Source organism: Littorina saxatilis, linkage group LG11, assembly GCF_037325665.1.
Source record: "Littorina saxatilis isolate snail1 linkage group LG11, US_GU_Lsax_2.0, whole genome shotgun sequence".
NCBI lineage: Eukaryota > Metazoa > Mollusca > Gastropoda > Littorinimorpha > Littorinidae > Littorina > Littorina saxatilis.
In genome coordinates this window covers 1,681,912-1,706,978 of record NC_090255.1, presented here as the reverse complement: position 1 = coordinate 1,706,978, position 25,067 = coordinate 1,681,912, and the positions used below count along the sequence as shown (strand labels likewise).

Sequence of the window (25,067 nt, the reverse complement as noted above, 5' to 3'; positions counted from 1 at the left end):
CTGGTCAACTCCGATTCCCAATAGCCAATAGGAAAGATACCCGGTGTCAGACAACGGGGGGCGTCGTCTTAAGATGCCTGCCCAATGGAAGGGATCGTTACCGAGGCATGAAGCCGTGTCGGTCGGGTGTCAAGCACCGGAAATATTACGAGTAGTTACACTAGCTGAAGGGGGAAGAAGGGGCCTGTCAGCCGTGCACACCGGATAAAACTCATTAGATTACAACCAGTTACAAAGAAGAGGGGGGGGGGTAAGAGACAAGAACCTTCAGGCTACCTGACATCTTCAATGATTGTACCCTGTCAAAAGAAATGACACCCACTTGACAAACCGCCGTCCAACGATGCCCAGACAGCCTGGCGACACATTACATAACGACCACCTAAATCTGAGATAAGAGATTAGAAATGCATCCGGTCGGGGTCTACCCTACGATAGTAAACACACAATAAAGTACAATGCACAAAGACAACCAGGTATTATTTAGTCACTCCTTAGGCACTGATGGTTAGAGGTTACGCTGCTGCATCTCATCATTTCAAGTTAGGGATTTCTTAGCACAAAGGGCATTATTTAAATGTAAACCCAATGTGACTAGCACACACACACACAGGGAATAGCTATAGACAGGGGAGGCAACTGGGTCGGGCAGGAGATAATACACACAAAGAGACGGGGCACAGCACTTGGCTACAATTTGATTTCTTTTTTTTATTCTTCATACTTGTTCTTCGTTTCATGTGTGTATTATAGTAGGGACAAGCTGTAAGAAAGGACCATATGGACCTAATGCTATCATCCCTCGGTAATAAAGTTTTCGAGTTCGAGTTCGAGTTCGACATCGTTTAAAGAATGCCAAGCTTTGCCTGGCACCTGTACATTTTGTCGTTCCTTTGTAGGAGAATAGTTGAGGAGCAGCAGATTCACTTGCACAGAAGTTCAGGATGTCTTCAACAGAATCTCCCACAATCTCCTTCTATCAAACTTCCCTTCGTTGTGACATCACTAGTCTAACTATGGTGTTATCAAACGGATAACGACCCTACGTCTACTTTTCTAAGTTTGCTGGTGTTTTGCAAAAACATCGCATGCACCATTTTTAAAATGGATCGTTCTTTGCAATTATAATGTCACACACACAAACAGCGGTCAAATATGATAACCATGCGTACTAGTACATCTCGCCACGTCAAATTCTGCTTACAGCTCGCCCACTTGCACATGACCTTGGACAGTGTGGGGTTATCGATTCAATGTTTAATAATTATACTGTTTGTAGTTTCTACGTCACCACACACAAACTGTGGTCAGATATGATAGCCATAAGTACACCCCGCCACGTCCAAATTCCGCTTGCAGCACGCCCACTTGTACATGACCTTGGACAGCCTGCCGGAGTTGTCGTACTGCTCCCTGATCTCTCTTCCCTTCTTGTGGTACCGGCACGCCATGGCGTTGTTCTCGTTGGATTTGAAGAGCTGCTGACAGCGGAGACACTGCGCGATACCCGTCCTGACGTTGCCACGACGACTGTCCGGCACGTTCTGCTTGGCGCGCAGCTTCCACAGCGCGATCTCCTCGCCCGGCGTGGCGAAGTACTCCAGCTGGTCGCCCTCCACGTAGGTCCGCTCCCTGGAGATCATCGCCCCTCTATGGCCACCCGTCAGCTGGGGAAAGACCGAGTTCACACTTATTTTCAACACTACTGTCAGCTGTCCTCCAAGGTTTGCTATGGACTAAATGTTTTTTAACTAACAGCCATACCAAGACTGGTTGTAGCCAAGTTACCAAAGTTATTTAATTGCCTTTTTTTCCCATTTGATTCAGGTCATCTGTTAGCGTTTGATATGAAATCTAAGATTCAAGTAGAAGCAAATCAGTATACAGCTGAGTTACCTCGCCATCTTTAGGAATCTGGACGTCGTTGATATGGAACTTTGTGAAATGCGACTCGTTTTGTAGTTGAGACCTTAGCATCTCGCTCCTCCACGACCAAAACATGGTTATGGCTCTACCTCTACCCTTTACCTTTGACCCTTTCCTTACCTCGCCATCTTTAGGTAGCTCCACGTCATCCAGGTGGAACTTGGTGGAGTGGGACTCGTTGTAGTTGACCTCTGTCACAGTTCGCCCCCCCCCCCCCCCCCCCCGACCAAAACATGGTTATGGCTCTACCTCTACGCTTTACCCTTGACCTTTTCCTTACCTCGCCATCTTTAGGTAGCTCCACGTCATCCAGGTGGAACTTGGTGGAGTGCGACTCGTTGTAGTTGAGGACGATCCTGCGCAGCTTGTGGAGCTGGTTCTTGATGGCGTTCAGCTCCTTCTGCAGCCACGTGATCTCCTTCGTCTTCTCCTTGATGGTGGCCACGTGATCACCCTTCTCCTTCTCCACGGCAACCAGGCTCACCTGTAGGAGCAGTCACGTGACATGTTTGGATAATTCGGACTATATATTTGGGATCATTAAAGGACCTCAAATGCACGCAGGCTGTATTAAACTTTTCTTTTTCGCCTGTGGTTTCATATCTGCTTGTTTGTTTAAGAATTCATTTTTAAAAGGCGGGGAGCATTCTTCTGCACACTTTATGTTATAACACAAATTACAATCTAAATTTATATTAGACTTTTCAAGGCAAAGATGACTTTATCTGAGCAAAGTGTGAGAGACGGGTAGCAAAATGTCGCACGAGAAATCAGCCACACTGAGTAGATGAGAACAAATTAGCATTTTTGTCAAGTTTCAAAAGGAGTGGCGGCTAAAAGGTTACATGAAGTGACTCCGAGCTATGTATTCTATCTCTACTGATTGCAGTTCAGTTTGAAAAAAAAAGTTGTTATTTTGACTCAACTGGAGTTGCAAAGTATCGGTGTAGCAATGTTCGACATCATACGCTCCTTTGGACTCTGACCGCCCCCTTCATTTCCCTGCCCTCTCAACCTCCCATCCCCACGCCTCTTTTTCGAGATGCAATTTACTCGTCTAACGTTGCCCTCTCCACCCGTCACTCTCTTCCCACACACGCTCACCTGCATTTCCTTCAGTTTGGACTCCAGTTGGTTTTCCTTGGACTTTTCTTCCGAGTCCTGAAAACATGCCATAAAAGTGTTTAGTCCCTTTTCCCACAAGACCATGCTTTGACGTACATGTGTTGAGAAAGCGAGGAATTATATTCATTTTCCACCTCACAATCACGACTCCTTCCCATACTTTAACTACTGGCAAGTCATGTCGTTGTTACCCCGCCATTCAGACAGTCATACCCCGCTTTCGGGGGAAACATACTGGGTATTTGAGTGTTTCTATATCCCACCGAACTCTGCATTTAATGCATGGACAAGAATAGCTGGCTGCACTTGAAAATGAGCTGTACAGCCGGCTGTCAACTGTGGCGGCGACATACCTGCATCTTTTTGAGCTTGGACTCTATGTTGCTGTCTCTGGTTGCCCTGGTAACGGCGTCCTGCAGGTCCTGGATGTAGTTCTGCAGGCCGGAGATGAGGTCTGACGACTGGCGGCCGTCGCTGTGCGGGCTGTGCAACAGGGGCACGATACACAGAGTGTCCACCAGCTCCTGTAGGCTGGCCTGCACCGTGATGGACGCCCTGTGCTGTCTGTCGATCTCCTGTAAATGACAGAAAGTCGTATTTTAACAATGATGTCAGTGGTGGGACTGTGATGATTGTAGAGTCCTAGATAAACATTTGTCGTATAGCTCCCGCAGGCCTGTCTGTTCTCGATGTAAATGACGGTTGAATTCCGGACTACAGAATACACATATACTCAAACACACTCATTCACACACACACACACACACACACACACACACACACACACACACACACACACACACACACACACACACACACACATTTTCTCTCCGCCCTCTCTCTACTCTCCCTTCCTCTCTTCCTCTGTCTCTGCCTGTCTATCTCTCTCTCTCACGCTCTCTCTTTTTCTCTCGCTCGCTCTCTCTGTCTGTCTCTCGCTCTCTCCCCCTCTCTCTGTGTATATCTGTTCCTATCGCTTTCTCTATCTCTCCCCGACCCCTCTTCTCTCTCTCCCTCTTCCAACCCCAGCCCATTCTCTACCGTCCACACTGCTTGCAGTGTACACTGATATTACTCAGAGAAATCAGAATCACTGACGTGTAACGTGGACTGCAGCTTATATTTCCATCCGTTCCGCTCCACCTGCATCGCCACCGACAGCGAGTCCACAAGACGACTGTACACCTCTGTGGGCAGCAGCTGTTGTCGCTGTTGTTGCTGTAGTTGTTGCTGCTGTGCTTTGAGGACCTTGTCGTTGTCGTTGATGGCGATAGCGGCCTTGAGGATATTCTCCACGGTACGAGAGATGTCCTCGTCTATTGGGGGCGACCCTGGGGCGTTGTTGAAGGCCATGGTGTTAGAGCCTTCCTCGCGCGGAATGCTCAATATGAGAGCTACACCATAAGGCTCAGAGACCCCGAGTAGATCTAGGACGTGAGGGTGAAGAGAGTTTTGGTGATCACGATTCCGGAGTTTTTCTCGCGCGGATTGCTCGATATGGGATCTTTTGATGTGAGGGAGAAGAATTTTTGAGCGCTGACGACGTTCGAGACCTCCCTGCGCGGAATGCTCGATACGGGAGCTACTCCGTAAGGCTCGGGATCACTTAGTCGATATATGACGTGAGGGAGAAGAGAGTTTCGATATTCACAATGTCCGAGCCCTCCTCGCGCGGACAACTCGATACTGGGGGTAATTAAGGATCCCTGGTGGCCCTTGCGATGATTAGGGACACAGAGAGTCTGGGAGCTGAGCTGTTGTTGCTCTCTTCTGTCAACACAAGGGGTAGGTCTCAGCGAGTGTTCTGGATGAGCGGATTGTTGAAGGACGAATTAGGCTATTATAGGCTGGCCGCTACCGAGGTGTAGCAGAAGGTATGGCGAGGTGTTCGCTGGTCTTCTGTGTCCAGGTATGGAGACGTAACAGTGCAGCAAGATGAAACTGCTTCTCATCAGCTTCACGATGTTTCAAGATGCCATTTCGGCTTGAACACCTGAAAAAAAATGCAAGGTTTTATAAATTTCAGATCCATGGGGTAGCACCATTTAAATCAAGGGGGAAAAGCGGCGTTAGTTTGAGAGATACACAGCATTGGAGGAAAAGGCGAATGAAAGAACAAAGGGAACGAATGAATAATGGAGGACAGGGCAAAGACGAAAGCATCATGGAGCTAAAAAAAAACCACTTACATTTTCATTACTGTAACGTCTGCTGGATTTCCTCAGAATGTAGGCTGTGCACACTGTATCAATGGTACATGACTGGCTGATTCGGGGTACGATTTCTTCAGAGAGTAGCCCTGCTACAGGGGACTATAAACAGATTGGTTTGAACCTGTTACCCTATGGGGGAAAGTATCGGATGTCGTTAAGATTTATGGCCGTTATTTCTGGATATTGATTTTTCATTTTCTTTTCAACTTGAGTACCTACTGATTACCATTTTCTATTCTTTTCTGACTATCGATTTTCCTTTCCCGTCTTTCATTTCAATACTGATTGGTATGTATTGATTACCGCTTATATTTTGGTGTTGGTTTTCATTTTCTCTTGAAGTTGACTACTTACTGATAATGATGTTTAGCCTTTTTGTTTTTAATCGATTCTCACATTCTGTTTTTTATCTTTGTTATGATCACAGTGCAGTCATTGATTACCGCTTTTTCTGTGTGTATTGATTGGTTCTCTTTGTCCCTATTTGTTGTGTCGATCACTGCTAATATGCCGCTGAACTTTTGCCGTGTCCAGACCACTTTGGTCACCTCTGTATAATCCCTGCTTGACCCGAGGGTTACACGAGGGCTAGACTGGAAAAGGACCACGTTATATCTACACACCCCGGGCTGGTCTGAGTGGGGTCACTCTGTGGTGTCGCTAAGAACTTTCTCAATCTGAAAAACAGCAAGGCCACTGAGATTTTTTTTAACTCAAAACTGCACTTTATTATTCCTTGAAGGCAGGTTTATAAACGAGGAAGATACGTATTATTTGAGTTATTTTCAAGCTTGAAGAGTATATAGTGTTTTGTCTTTTTTCTTATGTTTTTTCTTTTTTTTGTTTTTTTGTTACCAGACTTCTTACCTTGTCCTTTGACCACAGTGACGAAGCAACTTGCTGGACGGTGTAGGTTCCCTGGACCCTGCAGCAAAATCTGTCAATTCTTATAGCCCAACTTCCGGTGTTTGTAATCCTAACGTCCGCTCTTGCTGATTCTGCAACAATGTTAAGGATCTCAAGATTTCCGTGGAATGGGTTCCTAGGCAATGAACAAGGGGGACTTGGTGTAGCTATTAGGTCCACAATGACTCTGGCAGGGATTCATGTCGTTGTAGCGATAATCCTTGTGGCACTTCACCAAATGCCTCATTGTTGATCTCAACGATGAATATACTCTTAACAACATCACACCTTTCCGGCTGTCAAGTATCAGCGCTGCAACAGCCTTATATATGTCGTATTTGTTTTTTAATCAGTCTCAGTGTTGAATACTCATTTCGTTCGCATGGACTCGTAGTTTTCAACCAATCGTATACTGTTATTCACACAAAACGATATGCTATTTTCGTACATTTACAGCACACTTTCATGTTATTACGAACAATAATGTTAGGATGTATGAGTTTTGCTTTTGTCCTACAATTGCTTGTACTTGTGATTTGTTCATGACAAGACAAACCCTTCTCTAAAATGTTATAGAAACTGTGCTCAGATCGCTGTCGTTCTAGCGGTGGGCTGCCTTGGTTGGAAACCTGAAGCGATTTATTCATACAAACTGTCACAGAAAAAAACGCCTTGTGAACAGTTTTGCTAGCACATGAAAAATTGTACTTGTTTGACCAGATGCTCACGCAGGCCCCATATTAGCACAACTGTTGTGAAGTATCATACAAGCAGCCCCAGTATGAACTACACAGCGCTTCATAAGACAGACGTCACATCTCACACTCAAGCTGTAGTGTTAGTAGCACTGAGCATCGAGACCAAGAAACGCCTTCTTGTTGCTCGCTCTCTAGGACCACACCGACACAATCCCAGGTAAGCTGGAGACATTCCTCTAACGCTATCCCTTGGCAGACGACTGGAGAGTTGATGGGTCGTGAACACGATGTGGTTTTTGCACCAGCCTGTTGCAAGCTAGACTCGCAGGTCCACGCCACAGGCAAGCCTAGTGTTGGTGTGAGGCCAGCCAGGACTGCTGGTCTGTGGCGAGGGTGAGAGTCTTTGACAGGATTAGTGGGAGCAGTGCTGTGGAACTGACGGCACCGATTTAAAGGGACATTATTTCCTTCTGGGGAATAATGAGGGAAACAAAAGTGACGGGGGCTTTCTTTTGAAGAAAAAAGCCACTGAAAAAAAATGGAAAAGAACATAGAAAATTAACCCAAAGAGAAAGAGGGGGGGGGGGGGTTGCCCCTTACTGATGAAGCAGCCAGAATTTCTGCAAGGAAAACCTCACAGGACTATCACAAACATATTGTCTTACTTTGATATCTATCAGTATGCAATTACGTAATTAATATAACAAAACGAAACAAAAAGGTATTTACCACCGTGAACTGTACAACTGAGCCTGGGGCTTGTTATCACCTGTCACACGCACAACCGGTCCTGCGCCGAACAAAACAAGAAATTCCTCCGAGGTAGGAAAAACACCCCCGTCCTTACCATTCTCACTGCCACCAACTGAGAAGGTTATTTCCCTTTGACCATTAATATGTCCCTCTATAAGTCCTTGTAGAATCTTAATCCACCAATAACTCCCTAACCGTGTGTTTGACTGGTCCCAATTTTTGTACGGACCGTGTCAGGAATGTATAGAACCTGTTCACCAAGTGTGGTGACCATCGGTCCGTTCATTCTTGAGATCTATATGCGAACACAAACACACAAACAAACAAACACATCGACCAAATCCTATACACACCCCTATACCGGGGGTGTAACAAGCGGTGTTAATGTCTTGGTACGGCTTCGTTGATACAAGAACTAGGTCGTGTATCTTCCCCCAAAGCACGACCTACATGGTAAATGGCGCTTTAAATTACAGATTTGCACCAACCTTTGTAACCGCTTTCAGTGTTTGTGAAAACAGAGCAGTTGACGCGTGACGGTCGATACAGCAATCCGCATTGGCTCAGCAATCACAGGTACTGAAACCCTGCCCTTAAAGGGACAGTTCGTCCCGTCGACACAGTACGGAGATGGTGAAGAGAAAAGTTTTCTGGAGAAGGACTGTGCCTTTAAGTTACAGTGTTGCACCAAACTTGCTGCAATGTTTGTGTAATGAGCGATTCAACAATCTGCTTTGGCTCAGCAGATAGTTACAGCTATACTCTTTCCCTTCAAGCGCAATTCAGAGTCACCTTCTGGAGATACAGGCAGATGAAAAAGTGAAACTTATCATCGTAAGCGCCTGATATGTTCTATGCGCAACATGTTATGTTCACAATCACTTGCTGAAGATAATGCCAGATGATAGATGATGCTACTGACCCATTGTTAATAGTTCTGATAAACAGAGGGAAAATAAACGCTCTAAATGAATATGACATTAGTTAGAGTAATGCGGAACCAATCTCCTGGCACCTGTGTGTGCGTGTGTGTGTGTGTGTGTGTGTGTGTGTGTGTGTGTGTGCGTGCGTGTGTGTGTGTGTGTGCGTGTGTGTGTGTGTACTTGCGTGCGTGTGTGCTTTCTTGTATGCAAGTGTGTGTATGTGTGCGTGGGGGGTGCGCGCGTGTGTGCGTGTGTGTGTGTGTGTGTGTAACAGACCAATTTGATTTGAAACTGTTCGTGTAGGAGCATACCTCCCAAATCATACCTCCCGACTAGACAATTGGCGGGAAACTAATCCTTCTCATCTTGCAAGGGTCGACCAGCCTTCCAGCTTACATAGAATTATCAAAGAGATGAGAATTATGCGGGATCTGTCTTCTAGCACGAATGGAGTTGAAGAAGATTAATACACAAATCCTACGTGTATGCCAAGAGACTCAATCAGCACAACTCTCGCTTGCTCTGGGGTTAGGAACAGGTTATTTCCCTTCAACGGCCTGGTCGTGGAAAAAACGCTCTGGAAGCCTTGTCGGAGTTAGATCACAAGATTCGAACCGGTCAGTCATCGCCCCAGGTGTTCTATCCATAGGAAGTACGGGAAGAAATTAACCAAGGATTTTATAACACACACACAGACACACTACACACACACACACTCACACACACACATACACACACACACACACACACACACACACACGCGCGCACGCGCACACACAAACACAGACGCAAACACACACACGCACACACACATACACACACACACACACACACACACACACACGCACGCACGCGTACACAGAAGAGGGCGCGCAGACACACACGCAATTTTCAAACATATTTGATTCAGCACCACGTAACCAGAAATAAATAGAAGCAACATTAACATGAAACTTTCAGACGTAAGCTTAATACTGGTATTTGCAACACATAGATTTGATACTCGTGCGCTGAAGGACAGGGGGACGGACAAAGGAGTGTGACTAAATGCTGCATGTTTGCGTCAGTATGCGTGTACGGGGGATTACATTGAATTGCTTTGTGTATTTGTCCTTTACTTGCTTTCTATTCCTTCAGTACTTTTCTGGAATCTCACCGGCTTGTCGCTGGTACATGTATGTGCGTCTTTCCGCTACGAAGACATTGGCATTATCTCACGGAGATAAAATTTGTGTCAGTCCATTGACCTATATGGTCAAAGGGGGAGAGGGGATTAGGGCAGGGTGGGAGGAGTACACAGGACGAATCAACTACGGCTAAACACGCACACACCTGGGTAGCACCCCTTTGTTACTGCTAGCTTTCCGCTGGGAGGAAGCGACCCGAATTTCCCAGCAATTGGATACTAAAGTAATGAAATGCTGTATTTATGTCAAGGATCTGCTGTCTGGGAATAATGTTCCATGCCAACGCCAGCTCACTGTGTTCAGTCTCTGTTCTGCAACCACCCTGGGGCCTTACGGATGGTTGGAGGGAGCGTGTTATGGCGAAAAAAAGTGTCCTAACTAAGCCAGTTTTGTTTCCCCATTTGACTGTTGTTAGAAGAAGTTCTCTGCCAGGTTGTTATCATCTATGCGTAGTTTTACACATATTGACATATTGGGGTCAGTTTGATGCCTCATCACATATTGACATATTGGGGTCAGTTTGATGCCTCATCTCATTTGATGACAAAACTCGGAATTTTGTTTTACATCATTCATTGAGATACCTCGCATGAAGACATGAACATGAACCTTGATGTCGCGTCGACGCGTGCTTGAATCCACTCTCTGCAACAACATCCGTGCCCCTGCTTTTAGAATTTATAGTGTCGTCATTTTTCATGAAGTCATACATTGTGACTAAAACAGCAGCCTTCACTGTCCCTGCTAATAAACGTTAGTGTCGTCTTTCTTCCTGACGTCATACATGGTGACCATAGCAACAGCCGTCAGTGTCCCCGCGCTGGTGGCAGCACTTCCAGACGTACTTGACCTTGACGAGCTGCCCACCATCACTGTAGACCTCCAGCCTCTCTTTGCCCCTGCCGTGGAACACGCAGGCGAGCTTGTGGTTATCGGTGGCCGTGAACAGTCTCTGGCACCGAAGGCATTTGGACACTTGGCCAAGCCTCGTGCGGGCCAGCTTCAGGTTGGTCTGTCTGGCTTTCTCCAGCACCGTCAGCTCCTCCGAATTCTTGCCGGCCGGTCTCTCCGACAGACACCTCCTCTCGGAGGGCGGGAAATGACCCAGCTTGGGCACGGGGGCCGTCACTGAGGCCGTGGTGGAGTTGGTCACCTCGAACGACGCCGACACCCACGTTTTTGGCGTGGAGTCCGGGTGGCGGTCGGTGGGGAGGGGGACTAACGTGGCGGTGGCTGGGGCAGTGGAGGAAGACGTGGAGGGTTTGGAGGTGCTGTTGGAAGCTCCACCTTTACGCAGCTTTCCCATGCTGGCTATGGCGCCGTGCAGAGAGCTCTCCAGCTTCCTGGCTCGCTCCTTCAGCACCTTGAGCTTCTCCTCGGACAGTTCTATGAAGGACGGCTCGCACTGAGTCTGCGTGTAGATGTGTTGTCGCGCGGTGGACGACAGGGTTCCCACACTGACTGCCACTTTGGATGAGGGTTTGGACGCCGTCAGTTCCTTGTTCTTACTCTTGCCCTTGTGCAGGTCGGGCGAGGTGCCCACACATTTGCTGACGCTGTTGTTCCGCTTACACCTCACCACGCGTTCCAACTCCTTCAGCTGAGCCATGAGGGTTTCCAGATCCTCCTGCTTGCTCTTGACGCGTTCCTCCATGTTCTGCACGTCTTTCAGCGTCTCCTCCTTCTCTCCCTTTAGTCCCGTCACCTCCCCCTCCATCACCTCCAACCGTTTCTTCAGCTCCTCCTTCTCCTCCTCCAGCTCCACCACCTTGTCTTTGAACGCCGTCACCGCGCTGCTCAAACTATCAGGGACCGGGTCACCACAGCCGAGAATGTCGAGACACTGGAACCTGTCCTCCATGAGACTGTTGAGGCATTCGGCGATGGTCTTCACGCAGGCCGTGATGCCCTGAGCGACGTCCTCTGTGTGGAGCTCCCTCCTCGTGTCCTCGTCCAGAGCGAAGCAGTCGGTCAGCAGGCGGAGCTGGTCCCACGTGTCGTGCAGTACGACCTGGCCTGGGGAATAGAGTTGTCAGTGTCAGGTTCATGTGTTGATGTTTGTTGAATTTTTTTTGTAGAGAAGAAAGAATGAGGGAAGGAGAAATGCAAGTGATAGCCAGGTGCTGAGAGAAAACTACGCCCAAAAAATGACAGATAAAAGAGAGAGAAAAAGAGAGAAAGAATACAGAATACAGAATACAGTATTTATTGAGCCAAGTGACATTAAAAAAACATTTAAAGCACAAGGAATTTCGCGTAGTGTTGGTAAAATCACGCACACACACACACCCACACACACACTGACACACACACACACACACACGCCCACACATACACTGACATACACACCAACACACACACGCCCACACTACAGCAGTCACGATCACACCATCACACGCAGGGCAGACATGAGGTAAAACAAATGACAATCATCTATTAAAAGAAAATGTACAAAGAGTGGTCTAAGATGCTGGTGGAAGGGTCTACACAGAATACAATTTTATAATCTAATGCATAGTTAGAACTAGCCCATCCCCTCCACCCACCCACTCATGAATAACTAAAATAATGCAGCTAAAGAAAATGTTGAACATTTGGAAATCAGGAATCACACATCAAAGTCCCACTCAACCCCCCCCCCCACCCCCCCACCACCACTACCTAACACTGAGTCACAGGATGTGGTGAGCTCACCGCCAGCAGGGTCACCGACTGCGAAGCTGCCCAACTGAGGGATGGGATGCGTTAAGGGAGGAAACAGCTTGGGGGAAGAAAGAGGTCTGGAGACGTCGAGTGCGTGCCCCCAGGGATCGGAATCGACGACCTGAGGGCAGGCGCTCGAAGAGGGTGGGACTCGTCAGCCACAATTTTCTGGGCTCTGGACAGCATGCGCTTGGCATAGAGGGATGCTAGGGAGGGCAGCTCACAGCCGACGATCCTGCTAGCAGTGCGCACCACACGCTCCAGCTTGTTCTTGAGCAGCTGGGAGGTGTTGCCGTACCACACTGTGATGGAGAATGTCAAGATGCTCTCCACCACGGCCCTGTAGAACTGGACCAGGATGACCTGGCTGAGGCGGAACTTCTTGAGCTGGCGCAAGAAGTAGAGGGGTTGCCGCGCTCGCTTGACGATGGCGTCAACGTTATCATCCCAGCACAGGTCGTTGGAGATGGTGGTGCCCAAGAACTTGAAAAAGTCCACCATCTCGATGGGATCGCCGTTGATGATCAGTGGAGCCACAGGGCCTTTTTTCCTGCGAAAGTCCACCACCATCTCCTTGGTCTTGGTGGCGTTCAGCAGGAGATTGTTGTTGTCGCACCACGACACCAGACAGTCGACCTCCTGGCGGTACACGGTCTCATCACCGCCGGTGATGAGACCTTCGGCTGTGGTGTCGTCAGCGAACTTCACCAGCTGAACTGAGTCATGAGAGGCGACGCAGTCGTTGGTGAAGAGGCAGTAGAGCAGCGGTGAGAGGACGCACCCCTGGGGTGCTCCGGTGCTCAGGACCAGCGTCTTGGAGAGGAGGCCGTTGACCTTGACTGTCTGGGGGCGCTGAAGGAGGAAGTCAAGGAGCCACAGGCAGAGGGAAGGGGCAAGGTCAAAGAGGAGGAGCTTGTCATACAGTGTTTGGGGGATAATGGTGTTAAAGGCCGAGGAGTGGTCCACAAAGAGGAGGCGGGCATAGGAGTTGGGGGTCTCGAGGTGCTGGAGGATGAAGTGGAGGGCAACGGCGACAGCGTCGTCCACAGACCGGTTGGCCTGGTAGGCGAACTGGAGGGGATCGAGCCTACCGCTGATGACGGACTTGAGGTGCTTGAGGACCAGGCGCTCAAGCACTTTCATCACCAGGGAGGTAAGGGCCACCGGTCTGTAGTCGAGGGGGGTAGAGAGAGGGAAGGTAAGCGAGGTAGAAAGGGGGATAGGAGAGAAAGCAAGATAGATAGAGGGGGATGAGCAAGATAGGGAAAACGAGAGAGGGAGAAAGAGAGAAAGAGAGAGCGAGAGAGAGAGGATTGATATATTCCATCAAGTTTAAAGAGACTAAGTTTGAAAGAACACGAGGATGCGTTTTACAAACACCGAGCATCATTGAGAGATTCATTCAGCAACAGAGTAGTCAAAAAGATCGAATACCTTGGAGAGCATTCTTGCGGTGGAACTCGATCTCTGCCATGGCCATCCTGAGCATGGCTGTCCATCCGTCTCTCTCGCCCTGCACCTTGGCTCCCAGCCACCGCCCCACCTCCGCTGACCCGCTCCGCACGATCCTGTAACACAGCCATTTGTCAGGGCTTGAATCTAGGGGGGGGGGGGGGTCCTATGTTCCGGAAGCCTTCCCCCTTACCCGGCAAATATACCTTTTTCTCAAGAGAGAACCAAAATACCCCTTTGAAATGCTAAATTTCAACAGCATCTGAGGGCAGTTACCCCCCTCCCTTTCCTACCCAGCTAGCCCTGGTATGTACCCTTGCCTCATATAGGCCCCCCCCCTACCCCAACCCCCCCCCCCACACCCCACTCTTACACTTGGTTCAACTTGAATGTGGACACTTTCTGTGCAAAACGTCCTGTTGAATGCTAAAGATCCCCCCACACCGTTACAATAGAGTATGATATGCGTGTGATTTATCTGCTGTTATGACCTTAGATTTGCTGACACAGTGTGAATTGGAAACATTGCTGTCGGTTCACAAATCTGGCATATGCCCAGTGAATGCTCCATGTGTATGGTGGTAGACTACTGGTAGCGATGTGCACACGGAGGGTTGAATTATGTTGCCACTGTTTGTGGACGATGTCTTTTGTCGATGCTGCTAAAATAAGCTTGTAACATGTGAACGTTTTATAGGCTAGTTCGTCCCCCCCCCCGCCCCCCCTCCCCCAACAAAAAAAGAAGAAAAAAAAGTACAGTTGTTATTCTTTTAACGTTTAGCGGGATTTTTAACAGATACCTCGCAAACATCTGCTGAGTGAGACCTTTGAGAAACTCGTCAACGGACGACTGGATGTCGGCATCCACAGTGATCTCGTTCAGCTGTTCCACCGTCAGCAGCTGTTGGCTGAACAGTTGGTGCTTCAGTGTGGATATGTCCAGTCTCTCCATTTCTGTACAAAACACATTGACACAATGATGATAAATAGATTAGTGAAATAAGGAGAGAGAGAGAGAGAGTGGGAAGGGGAGAGAGAGAGACAAAACATCATTCAACACGAAATTGCGTGAAGATAAAATTTGCGGTTTGAGGTGTACATTTTATACAAGGCTGGATTATTTCAAAACTGAACATTTACTTCGCCTACATAAGGGACGTCGGTTGTTTTTTTAAGCAGTCGCTAAAACTGCAAAACTTCTTTCAAATTACCGTAACCTTTAAGTTTATGTTGCCAGATATGCCGAACGTTCCACGAAGGGGGAAAGGTAATATCTGAACATAGCCGGAACTTGTATGGTCAAGGAAATCAATTTCCTCCCTTGCTGCAATCATGCCAACAGATCATGATCAAGTTCGATAAACAAACAAGACAGTATACTAGCCATATATATTGTTCGTCCTCCTCTAGTTTAGAATGATGTCAGCATGTCTTGAAGAGACCAAACCATCCCGCTCTATGTCCTTGAGACAAGACAAGACAAGACGAGACGATACGAGACAAGACGAGACAGGACAAGACAGGGATCTCACCGGGTAGAGCCATGTAGGGATCCTCGTCCTCTGACTGAGGTGGCAACACGTCGTGGGGGGACTGGGCCACCCCGCTCTCTGCCATCGTCGTCATGGTTACAGGACTCTCACTGCTTGTTGCAGTCGGCTGACGAACCCCCTACATCTGAAGAGAATCACATGGGGCAGGGATTACTGTGAGTGTCGTGTCTTGGAGTAGCTGTCGTTGTCCTCTTTACATGGCTGTCTGGATGTCCAGCAAACGAAACCCCTGCATTTAGAATGTGTGAAAAGAGAGAGAGAGAGAGAGAGAGAGAGAGAGAGAGAGAGAGAGAGAGAGAGAGAGAGAGATACATATACATATACATATATGTATATATAGAGAGAAACAAACAGAGAGACAGAGATAATGGCATTTCTTTATTTAACATGGATACAAGAAGGGCAGAGATATGCTTTTCTGCATCTGGCCGGACTTATCGACTTTGGGGCGAGAGACAGAGACAGAGATTGTCAGACACAGAGACAGAGAGAGACAGAACTATTTAAACTTGTGGTTTGTTGCGTTTACTTGTCACTTTACAATTCTGCTATCAAAAGGTTTACCACATGCACAGCCGACAGAGTTCCCCCAGTACTGTAGCGTCCACATACACACCTCCGTCAATAGCGCTATGATCGGCACAACTAATTCACCACCTTGAAAACTCACACCGTCATGCTTGGACAAACAGGATAAAGAGACTGCGCTTTGTTACACGCTTAAGCTCATGTTGCATAAACGGGTTGAGTATGTCTGACAGGGGTTGACGTTATGGTGACATATTGATGAATTATGACTTTGCGGTATGTTGCATTTAATATTAGTACCTGGATTATTTCTCTCTCTCTCTCTCTCTCTCTCTCTCTCTCTCTCTCTCTCTCTCTCTCTCTCTCTCTCTCTCTCTCTCTCTCTCTCCCTCTCTCCTCATTGCGTGCATGTCTACACAATGTATTAATTCCATAGAAATATTCTTCTGAGAGAGAGAGAACGATAGATAGTGAGAGGAGGAAGAGAGAGACAGACAGACAGACAGACAGAGGCAGTCCAGGGCAGGACTAGGTAAGTACTAGGGGGGTGGGGGGGGGGGGGTTAGAGAAGGGGGTCCAGGGGGCAAAGCCCCTTTGGTGGGTGTTTTCGAACGTTTTTTGATGTTTCTGGAGGAAAAGGAAGCCTCTCCTTGAACGAAAAAGTTAAATTTGACAGCAAATTTGCCTGAAAAAAAATGCGTTTGGGAGGTACATGGGGGGGGGGGGGGGGTTTGCACAACCCCTGTACCCCCCCCCCCCCCTAGTCTGGCCATGCAGTCGGAGAGAGAGAAAAGAGAGTTTTCAAGTTGCATACCTTTTCAGTCTTTGACTTTTTAGATAGCGCAAGGTGTTCCAAATGAACTCTTAGTCTTAACTATTTTTATATCCCGATTCGCAATGCATTATTAAAGACAGACAAATAAACTTTGGACTCAAAACCTTTTTCATACAGAAACTAGCTTTTTCGGGGTCAAGAATCGGCGAGTATCTGACCCCTGTATGATCAGTGCGCTGGGCAGCTCAGTAGAAACTTTGTGAGCAACTTTGCCAGGCTCGGACACCCTGAATGCTGGGGCATTATTCTGTGTGCGTGCGTGTGTGTGTGTGTGTGTTCGCCAAGGTTGTTTTATAGTCGCAGTTACCGCCGCTTGTTCATATTTAACCTGCTTACTGAGCCGTGCGCGGGAAAGGATATCTGGCACAACGGTTATTGAAGGGTATTATTTTGCTTTGCTAAGGCAAGTCGCCGGATATTGGTTCACGGCACTTTACTTGGCAAAGGAGTCGCCAGGTTAGGGATTGGGAGGGGGTATGTGTGTGCGTGCAGAGACTGAGAGAGAGAGAGAGAGAGAGAGAGAGAGAAAGAGAGAGAGAGAGAGAGAGAGAGAGAGAGATAGACAGACAGACAGACAGACAGACAGACAGACAGACAGACAGAGTGTTCCAGAAACACACACACACACACACACACACACACACACACGCACACACACACACACACACACACACACACACACACACACACAGGCATTAACTCTTGAAACCCACTTGACATTTCTGTGTGTCTGTGATACAGTGTCACGCTGTTCTGAACCAGACGCTTACGGCCGACATCTTGCAGTTCCTGCTCCATCTTAATCTGACATGCAACGCGATGAAAACACGACTGGAGAAGATTGGTGTGAGATGATGTTGCGAAACAGTGTAAGGTTAAGCTGGTCTTTGCACACTCTGAAGGTCTCGCTCTGTGAGACCTCTTGCTCGCTCCCTCCACTGTCACAGACAGCATGAAATAGGGTCGGATCGACACAGGGCCCGGAGGGGGGGGGGGGGAGGCAGAGAGAGAAAGATACAGACAGATAGACAGACAGACTAACAGACACACGGACACACAGAGAAAAGACAAGGCGAATACTTTATGAACGAGGGTAATGGTATAAACAAACAGGTTTGTATTGTTTGTACATCAAGCCCTCGCCCAGGAGAGGGCCTATGAGCTGATGATTACAAGATATAGATGTTAAAACTAAACAAACAAACAAATAAACACACAAACACACATTTTTAGAGAGAGACTGACACAGACAGACAGACAGATAGACAGACAAATATAGCCAAACGACATGCCAATAACCAGCCAGCACATACAACCAACATTGTCTGTTAAAGGCGAACATACTGCAGGCAAAATCCTATAATGCCATTACTGCAGATGAAAGAAAAAAATCAATCTGTGAGCTTAAAATATGCAAGTTTTACCAACATCACACCGGTGACACTGTGACGGTTCCCCTACGCTTTGTGTTCGGTGCCCTGACCCTTTGTGTTCGGTTCCCACTCGGTTCCCACACGCCAAAATTCGCGGACAAAACATCCATTTATGGTAGTATTACGCAATGTTGCTCTCTGAGAATGGTCTTGTTAGATCTGTGAGTGTTTACACTACATGCCTAGGTGCTGTTGGATTGAAGGTTTTTGATATTTTAGCCGTTATTAGGTAGAATGCCTTCCACTTTACTGCAAAACTGCATAATTCGTAGCATCGGCAAGAAATATCCTACCAAAAAATGCCTGCTTGGAACTGTCCGTGGTCCAGCAAAAAGTTCAACATGTCTGTAGCAGACAGCCCAAGTTTCAAGATTGTAGGGCCATCCAAACAGCCGTAATAATAAAAACAACAAAAGTAGTCAGTGAAATTGGCTGTGTTCGGTCCCCCCACACTTTTGTGACGTAGGCGTGACGGTTCCCATAATTCATTGTGTCGGTCCCCACTTTCTGTGTCGGACCCCACTTTCGACCTAATTTCTCTGTGACGGACCCCACAACCAGCCTATTTTGTGTCGGTCCCCACACCTTCTTGGATTTATGACTTGCTGGTTACTTGTATCATTGTATTCATTGAATCTGATTGTCTCGGAGTTATTTTTCAGCAAAAACCGGCAATGAATACAATGATACAAGTAACCGGCAAGTCATAAATCCAAGAAGGTGTGGGGACCGACACAAAATAGGCTGGTTGTGGGGTCCGTCACAGAGAAATTAGGTCGAAAGTGGGGTCCGACACAGAAAGTGGGGACCGACACAATGAATTATGGGAACCTTATGGGAAGGTGAAGGTCGCAATGGCGGTTGGTTGAACGGAGCTCGATGACTGTGAGGATTTTCGTTAAACTACAGTGCAAGGGAAGCAGTATGGACTCTGATATTGTGCACATCTAAACGTTCTACACATGTGGTCAATTCTCAGTGATTTTTGACGTGATGCAAGTGAGTGTTCTTTGTCTAAAATCGAATTGAAGTTTAACTGATTCGGGTCAAGAATGAACTGTCATGTTCAGATTAGATACTGCTCGTGCAATGTAACAGACCACTGCACGCTTCACGCTTTTCATTGACAACAGTGTGGCCTACTGACCTATTGACCAATTGCTAAACAACATTCACGCTCGTACGTGTCACGGAGTCACGGTTTTCAGTCGCCAGCTGTGGACAATACCTTGCAACACTCTGGCAGTGTCACAGTGGCGTCTGCTGTTAACATTTTCTTTTGAAAACATTACCTGTATCTGTACGATCCTTCCCAATGTCGACACCGGACCGCGACCGCGAGACAGCCAAACGACCTGCTGTATCTCCTCTATCTGACGACGGTGAGGCAAAGCGACCTTGTGATAGCTTCATGTCTGATTCAGACCCAGAAACCACAATCATTAACCCTACGTACTTGAACAGCACTGCATTGGACGCCCCCATACAACCACCAGATATGTCCAACCTAAAAGAACAGCTCAAGAATGCACTTATTGATCCGGAACTGATAGAACTCTTATCCAAGGCCCTGGCGGTTGAGGTCAGGAAGGAGATAGCCGACCTCCGGGTCATATTAGCGGCCAAGGACAAGGAGATCATTCAGCTGAGGGAGCAGTTCGACGACCTCGAGCAGTATAGCCGACGTAACTGCATTAGGATCAGTCCAATCCCTGAGCTCGAGTCCGAGAATACAGACAACATCGTCAAGATTGTGGCGAAAAGCATTGGAGTCGACCTGAAGGACGTGGACATCGACCGGAGTCACCGCGTCGGGAGGAAACCTGCCCCTGGCCAGCCCTCCCAGCGCCCCATCATCGTCAAGCTGACGTCTTACCGCAGCAAGGTGACCCTGATGATGGCCCGGAGGAACCTGCGCGACGTGGACTCCAGCAAGCTCTTCCCAGACGCCAGCTGGCCCGCGCTCCCTTCCCGCGACGCCAGGGGGGCCCGAGGCGCGCCGAAGATCTTCATCAACGATGATCTTACCAAGACGCGCGCCGCCGTGGCCAGTAAAGCTCGCCAGTTGAAAGTGAGCAAGTCGCTGGACGACACTTGGTGCAGAGACGGAGTCGTCTTTGTGAAGAAACACAACACAGTAAACCGCATCACAACCATGCGCGAACTGGAAGCCTTGGTGTAGTGCCAGCCTTTGTGCCAGTCTTCTCCTTCACTAACTGTACGGTCACGTCACAATTCATCTAAGTGAGTGTGTGTGTGTGTGTGTGTGTGTGTGTGTGTGTGTGTGTGTGTGTGTGTGTGTGTGTATGTGTGTATGTGTGTGTGTGTGTGCGCGTGTGTGCGTATGTGCGTGTGTGTGAGTGTGTGTGCAGGGAAATGAAGAATACAACACATAAAGAGACAAATACTGAACTTTAGGTCGCATATTTTTTTTTCTAGGTGAACATCTTGCCACAATCAGATCATTTCTCATAGTCAACGTGCATGTGCCTATGAATCATACCTGTAACCCCTCCCCCACTGCCCTCACCTGCCCAGGTCAGTGTATAGAGCGTGCATTCTCCACTCTGACCACGCGTTAGTACGTGCCACTGTGCCAAGACACTGAACTGACACCAGTCTTGCTTTATGGTATATGCGCACTCCAGACATCGGAACTGATGATACAGTATGTGTACGTGCGCTGTGTGCGAGCGGATACGTGTGTGTGTTTGTGAGGGTGTGTGAGTGCCAGCGTGTGTACGTTTGTGTGTGTTTGTGAGGGTGGAGTGTGTGTGCGCGCACGCGCGTGTTGTGTGCGAGTGTGTGTGCGTGTGTGTGTGTGTGCGAATGAGTGTGCATGTGCATGATGTGAACGACCGGGGACACCCGTCGTGTTTCGACGCATGCCTGTGTGCGAATCTCTTCATTGCTTTCAATACTTAGATTCGACTTTGCCGTGTCAATGCACTGTTAACATGTAATGTATCCAAAGCTTTGCCAACATCGTTGTAATACAAGTATATATAGTCTTATAGTGAATGCATGTACTTTTGTTTATATGTCTTCACCCCTGTCATGCTCGCTTCGATTTATCTTCTCATTTTTCATGATCGTATAGGCTACATCAACTAAACTTACTTACACCACGTCGTCCAACTCTTGTGTTCATAATTTAATACTCAAATGTACACAGCTGTGCCAAATTCAATGCTACTCATAATTCACCCTGCTGTATAACACATGCAATATTGTGTATTTGACGTAGAATGTCTTCACAGCCATTCGTGTGTTAATAGATTTGGTTTATTGAGACAAATTTTTCAGCCGTTACCGCCTTATGTTGTACTGTCATGCAGGAACACCACTATAAGCTTCTAGCTTGTTGCTGTTTCTGTGAACTTTGTATACATGTCATGATTGTAACCTTTGTTAAAATAAACTTATGTTTAAACCAATTATGGGAACCGTCACGCCTACGTCACAAAAGTGTGGGGGGACCGAACACAGCCAATTTCACTGACTACTTTTGTTGTTTTTATTATTACGGCTGTTTGGATGGCCCTACAATCTTGAAACTTGGGCTGTCTGCTACAGACATGTTGCACTTTTTGCTGGACCACGGACAGTTCCAAGCAGGCATTTTTTGGTAGGATATTTCTTGCCGATGCTACGAATTATGCAGTTTTGCAGTAAAGTGGAAGGCATTCTACCTAATAACGGCTAAAATATCAAAAACCTTCAATCCAACAGCACCTAGGCATGTAGTGTAAACACTCACAGATCTAACAAGACCATTCTCAGAGAGCAACATTGCGTAATACTACCATAAATGGATGTTTTGTCCGCGAATTTTGGCGTGTGGGAACCGAGTGGGAACCGAACACAAAGGGTCAGGGCACCGAACACAAAGCGTAGGGGAACCGTCACAGTGTCACCGGTGTGAACATAGTCAACCTCCACGACCATAACAAAAACGTCATGCGCGTTGTAGGAAACTCGTTTCCCGAGGCACACATACCAGTGTAATAAATGACTCTTTCAACACTGAAAGGACCAACCTGAAACGCTCCACGGCCGTGTAACTTGTGAATTCACTCCTACCTATTCCATTCAGTCAGACCCGTTATGGTCATACTAGCGTAGTACTTTCAACACTGCAATCTACTGGCCGTATAAAATTTCATCTCACACGGCATCACTGCAGAGCGCCTAGAACTGTACCCACGGAATATGCGCGATATAAGACTCATTGATTGATTGAACACTAGACAAGCCGATCGACAAATACAAGCCTGGTCTGTGTATGTGGAGGGGTGCTGGGGGTGGGATGGAACGGGGGAGGGGGTGGTTTGTACACAGTAACTTCTTAAGGTCATCACACCACACTCACAGACCGATGAACAAACGCGAGTCACAAGGCATGACCTAGTGGGGTCCGTTTATGACCGTTCCGAGAGGCCCCCGTGATCAAAGGCACGGTCCTTCCCGTGTAACAGTTGTGTTCCCCATCTCACACCTGGCTGTCACACCTGGCTGTCACACCTGGCTGTCACACCAGACTTCAACACCTGGCTGTCACACCTGTCTGTCACACCTGGCTGTCACACCTGGCCTGACTTCAACACGGGATACCTCAATCCCTCCACTTGGACACATAGCAAGTATCAACATCCTGACTTCTCTCTGCGCACAGTGGGAATGTGTTCATACATTAATTTAAGAAATTATATCTTGAAAATTAATTAACAAAAAATTCCCACTCTGCAGCGCACCTGTGATGCTTTGGTTCTGTCTAAGTTGAAAGATGGCTTCATTTATACCATGAAAAACTAAAATTGATGATGGAAGTCGCTTGTTCATTGCAACGCTTGTTGTTCTTTTGGTGCCAGGAGATAGGTTCCGCATAACTCTCACTTACTCGTGTTGCACACGGCGTAAACATTTAGAGCGCTTACGTCCCTTTGTTTCTCAGAACCTATGTGAAAATCAGAGTAATATATTGAGCTGAATCTTTCAAACGGGAAGCGCTGTGTCTTTAAGGGACCATTCCACAAGGGGCTTGGGTCAACACTGGAGTGCTGTCAAGTGTTCGCTGCATGTTACCTTGCTCTTGGCACCTTGTCTGTCACTGTAAAGCTTGAAGCTGGATCAGAGAAAAACTGTGTCATTTCTGTCCATTGCACAAAGGGCCTTGGGTGGATTTAGGACAAAACCGGCACGGTTGGCCTTGTTGGTAAGGCGTCCGCCCCGTGATCGGGAGGTCGTGGGTTCGAACCCCGGCCGGGTCATACCTAAGACTTTAAAATTGGCAATCTAGTGGCTGCTCCGCCTGGCGTCTGGCATAATGGGGTTAGTGCTAGGACTGCATGTGTTGACGCTCTTTGTTTTGGTCCTCTAACAATGTAGTTTTTTTGTTTCTTTGTTTGCTCTTTGATATAAAACATGTTTAGTTTTTCACAACTGAAATGTGAGATATACAAAACTGACGATACGATCGTTGGCTTAACAACAACAACAACAACAACAACAACAACAACAACAACAACAACAACAACAACAACAACACTAGTTAATGGAGGTGACAACACTGTCTTACCAATCGTGTTGCTATTGTCGTCGTTGTTGTCAATGCAGTAAAAAGCGCAATACGAGGTTAGCAGAAACTCAGTGGTATTCTTCCAGACGCTGATGTTGGCTTGAGAACTACATCATTGGCTCTGTCATGGAACACTTGTAGTTTCAACATCGATATTTCAAACGAAATGTTTAGCTTCGATATTTCAAGCAAAACTGTCTACTCCGATGTCTCAAACACAAATGTTCCACTCCGATGTTTTAAATAAAACTGATAGCTTCGGTGATTGGAACAAACCTTTGGGTGTCTTCAAGGCTGTTTTATATCCAGAAGCTCGTTCCAAGACATCTAGAGTCAATATGACTTCATGGTTCAACACTGTGTCAGTCACTCCACTCACAGACACACTTCTCTCTTAGCACTATGCATGCCGACAAATTCCGTGCATGTATGCCACAGTGTGTCTGTGTGCGGACAAGCCTCGTCGTATTGTAACGTTATGCAGCAATACACAACTACCGGGTAATGCACCCTAACACACGGACACACACACACACTGCGGTACTTGAGGTTTAAGGGGAGTTCTCACAATACAGCTGTCAGACGACCGACAATGTACCAAGTCTTTCACGCGTCAACACAAGAGGTCTTACTCGGGCGACATTGGCAAACAGGCAGAGTGACGCGTACTGTATTCTGGCACCCAGGTAATGTTCAAAAGTCGGGGGAGGCCGGGGGAGGAGTGGAGAAGGAGGGGGGGGGGGGGGTGGCATTCTCACCTGGGAAAAAGTAGCGCACGCGACTGCAGTGTCAATCACCTAAAGACCTATGGCATTGGCACTGACTTTTACGTTTCGTCTTACTTTGGTATGTGTTGGGAAAGTCTCATAGACTAAGAGTAAAAGACCAAATGATCCGTTACCACGCAGAAAAAATTAAGCCCCCCCCCCAAAAAAGCATTCTTAAAGAAGAAGGAAACAGGGGAATAAAACAGCATACAATCAAATAAAATGAACAGGCAGGCAGAAAAAGAGAGAAAAGAAATAGTGTGGGACAGGTTGGATGGATTGGACATTTAATGACGAAACTGTTGTAGAATCGGAGGTTTGGAAAAGAAAAGAAACAGGTACAACTCAGGATTTTTGTTGCGTCTTTGTCCTCATAGTACAAGTCTTTGTCCTCATAGTACAAGTCTTTGTCCTCATAGTACAAGTCTTTGTCCTCATAGTACAAGTCTTTGTCCTCATAGTACAAGTCTTTGTCCTCATAGTACAA

The 25,067-nt window shown here is 47.4% G+C and overlaps 3 protein-coding genes across 3 annotated transcripts in view; 1 reads left to right on the top strand and 2 right to left on the bottom strand.

The window, feature by feature from the left end:
- The window catches only part of LOC138979382 (uncharacterized), a 118,433-nt gene that overhangs the window by 76,532 nt on the left and 16,834 nt on the right, over nucleotides 1–25,067 (top strand). The gene's annotated exons all lie outside the window — the stretch shown is intronic.
- LOC138980647 (uncharacterized) lies at nucleotides 702–4,404 on the bottom strand. The gene is made up of 6 exons (XM_070353555.1): nucleotides 4,300–4,404; nucleotides 4,150–4,236; nucleotides 3,405–3,626; nucleotides 3,031–3,087; nucleotides 2,207–2,410; nucleotides 702–1,667 (listed from the first exon to the last, which is right to left on the bottom strand). Exons 1-6 carry the CDS (start codon nucleotides 4,402–4,404, stop codon nucleotides 1,308–1,310), a joined length of 1,035 nt encoding a protein of 344 aa, XP_070209656.1. The 3' UTR covers nucleotides 702–1,307.
- On the bottom strand, nucleotides 9,430–24,371 carry LOC138979379 (uncharacterized). The gene is made up of 5 exons (XM_070352088.1): nucleotides 23,814–24,371; nucleotides 15,419–15,563; nucleotides 14,687–14,840; nucleotides 13,869–14,002; nucleotides 9,430–11,747 (listed from the first exon to the last, which is right to left on the bottom strand). The coding sequence occupies exons 2-5, from the start codon at nucleotides 15,510–15,512 to the stop codon at nucleotides 10,510–10,512; spliced, it is 1,620 nt and encodes a 539-aa protein (XP_070208189.1). The 5' UTR covers nucleotides 15,513–15,563; nucleotides 23,814–24,371; the 3' UTR covers nucleotides 9,430–10,509.

Excerpts from the sequence above, each read along its gene's own strand:
- LOC138979379 (XM_070352088.1), bottom strand. The coding sequence starts at position 15,512 with ATGACGACGATGGCAGAGAGCGGGGTGGCCCAGTCCCCCCACGACGTG. Across the intron at positions 14,841-15,418 it reads TCCCTACATGGCTCTACCCG|AAATGGAGAGACTGGACATA; the intron begins GTGAGATCCCTG and ends TGTTTTGTACAG. Across the intron at positions 14,003-14,686 it reads ACTCAGCAGATGTTTGCGAG|GATCGTGCGGAGCGGGTCAG; the intron begins GTATCTGTTAAA and ends GCTGTGTTACAG.
- LOC138980647 (XM_070353555.1), bottom strand. The coding sequence starts at position 4,404 with ATGGCCTTCAACAACGCCCCAGGGTCGCCCCCAATAGACGAGGACATC. Across the intron at positions 4,237-4,299 it reads CCATCAACGACAACGACAAG|GTGTACAGTCGTCTTGTGGA; the intron begins GTCCTCAAAGCA and ends CTGCCCACAGAG. Across the intron at positions 3,088-3,404 it reads CCAAGCTCAAAAAGATGCAG|GACTCGGAAGAAAAGTCCAA; the intron begins GTATGTCGCCGC and ends GCATGTTTTCAG.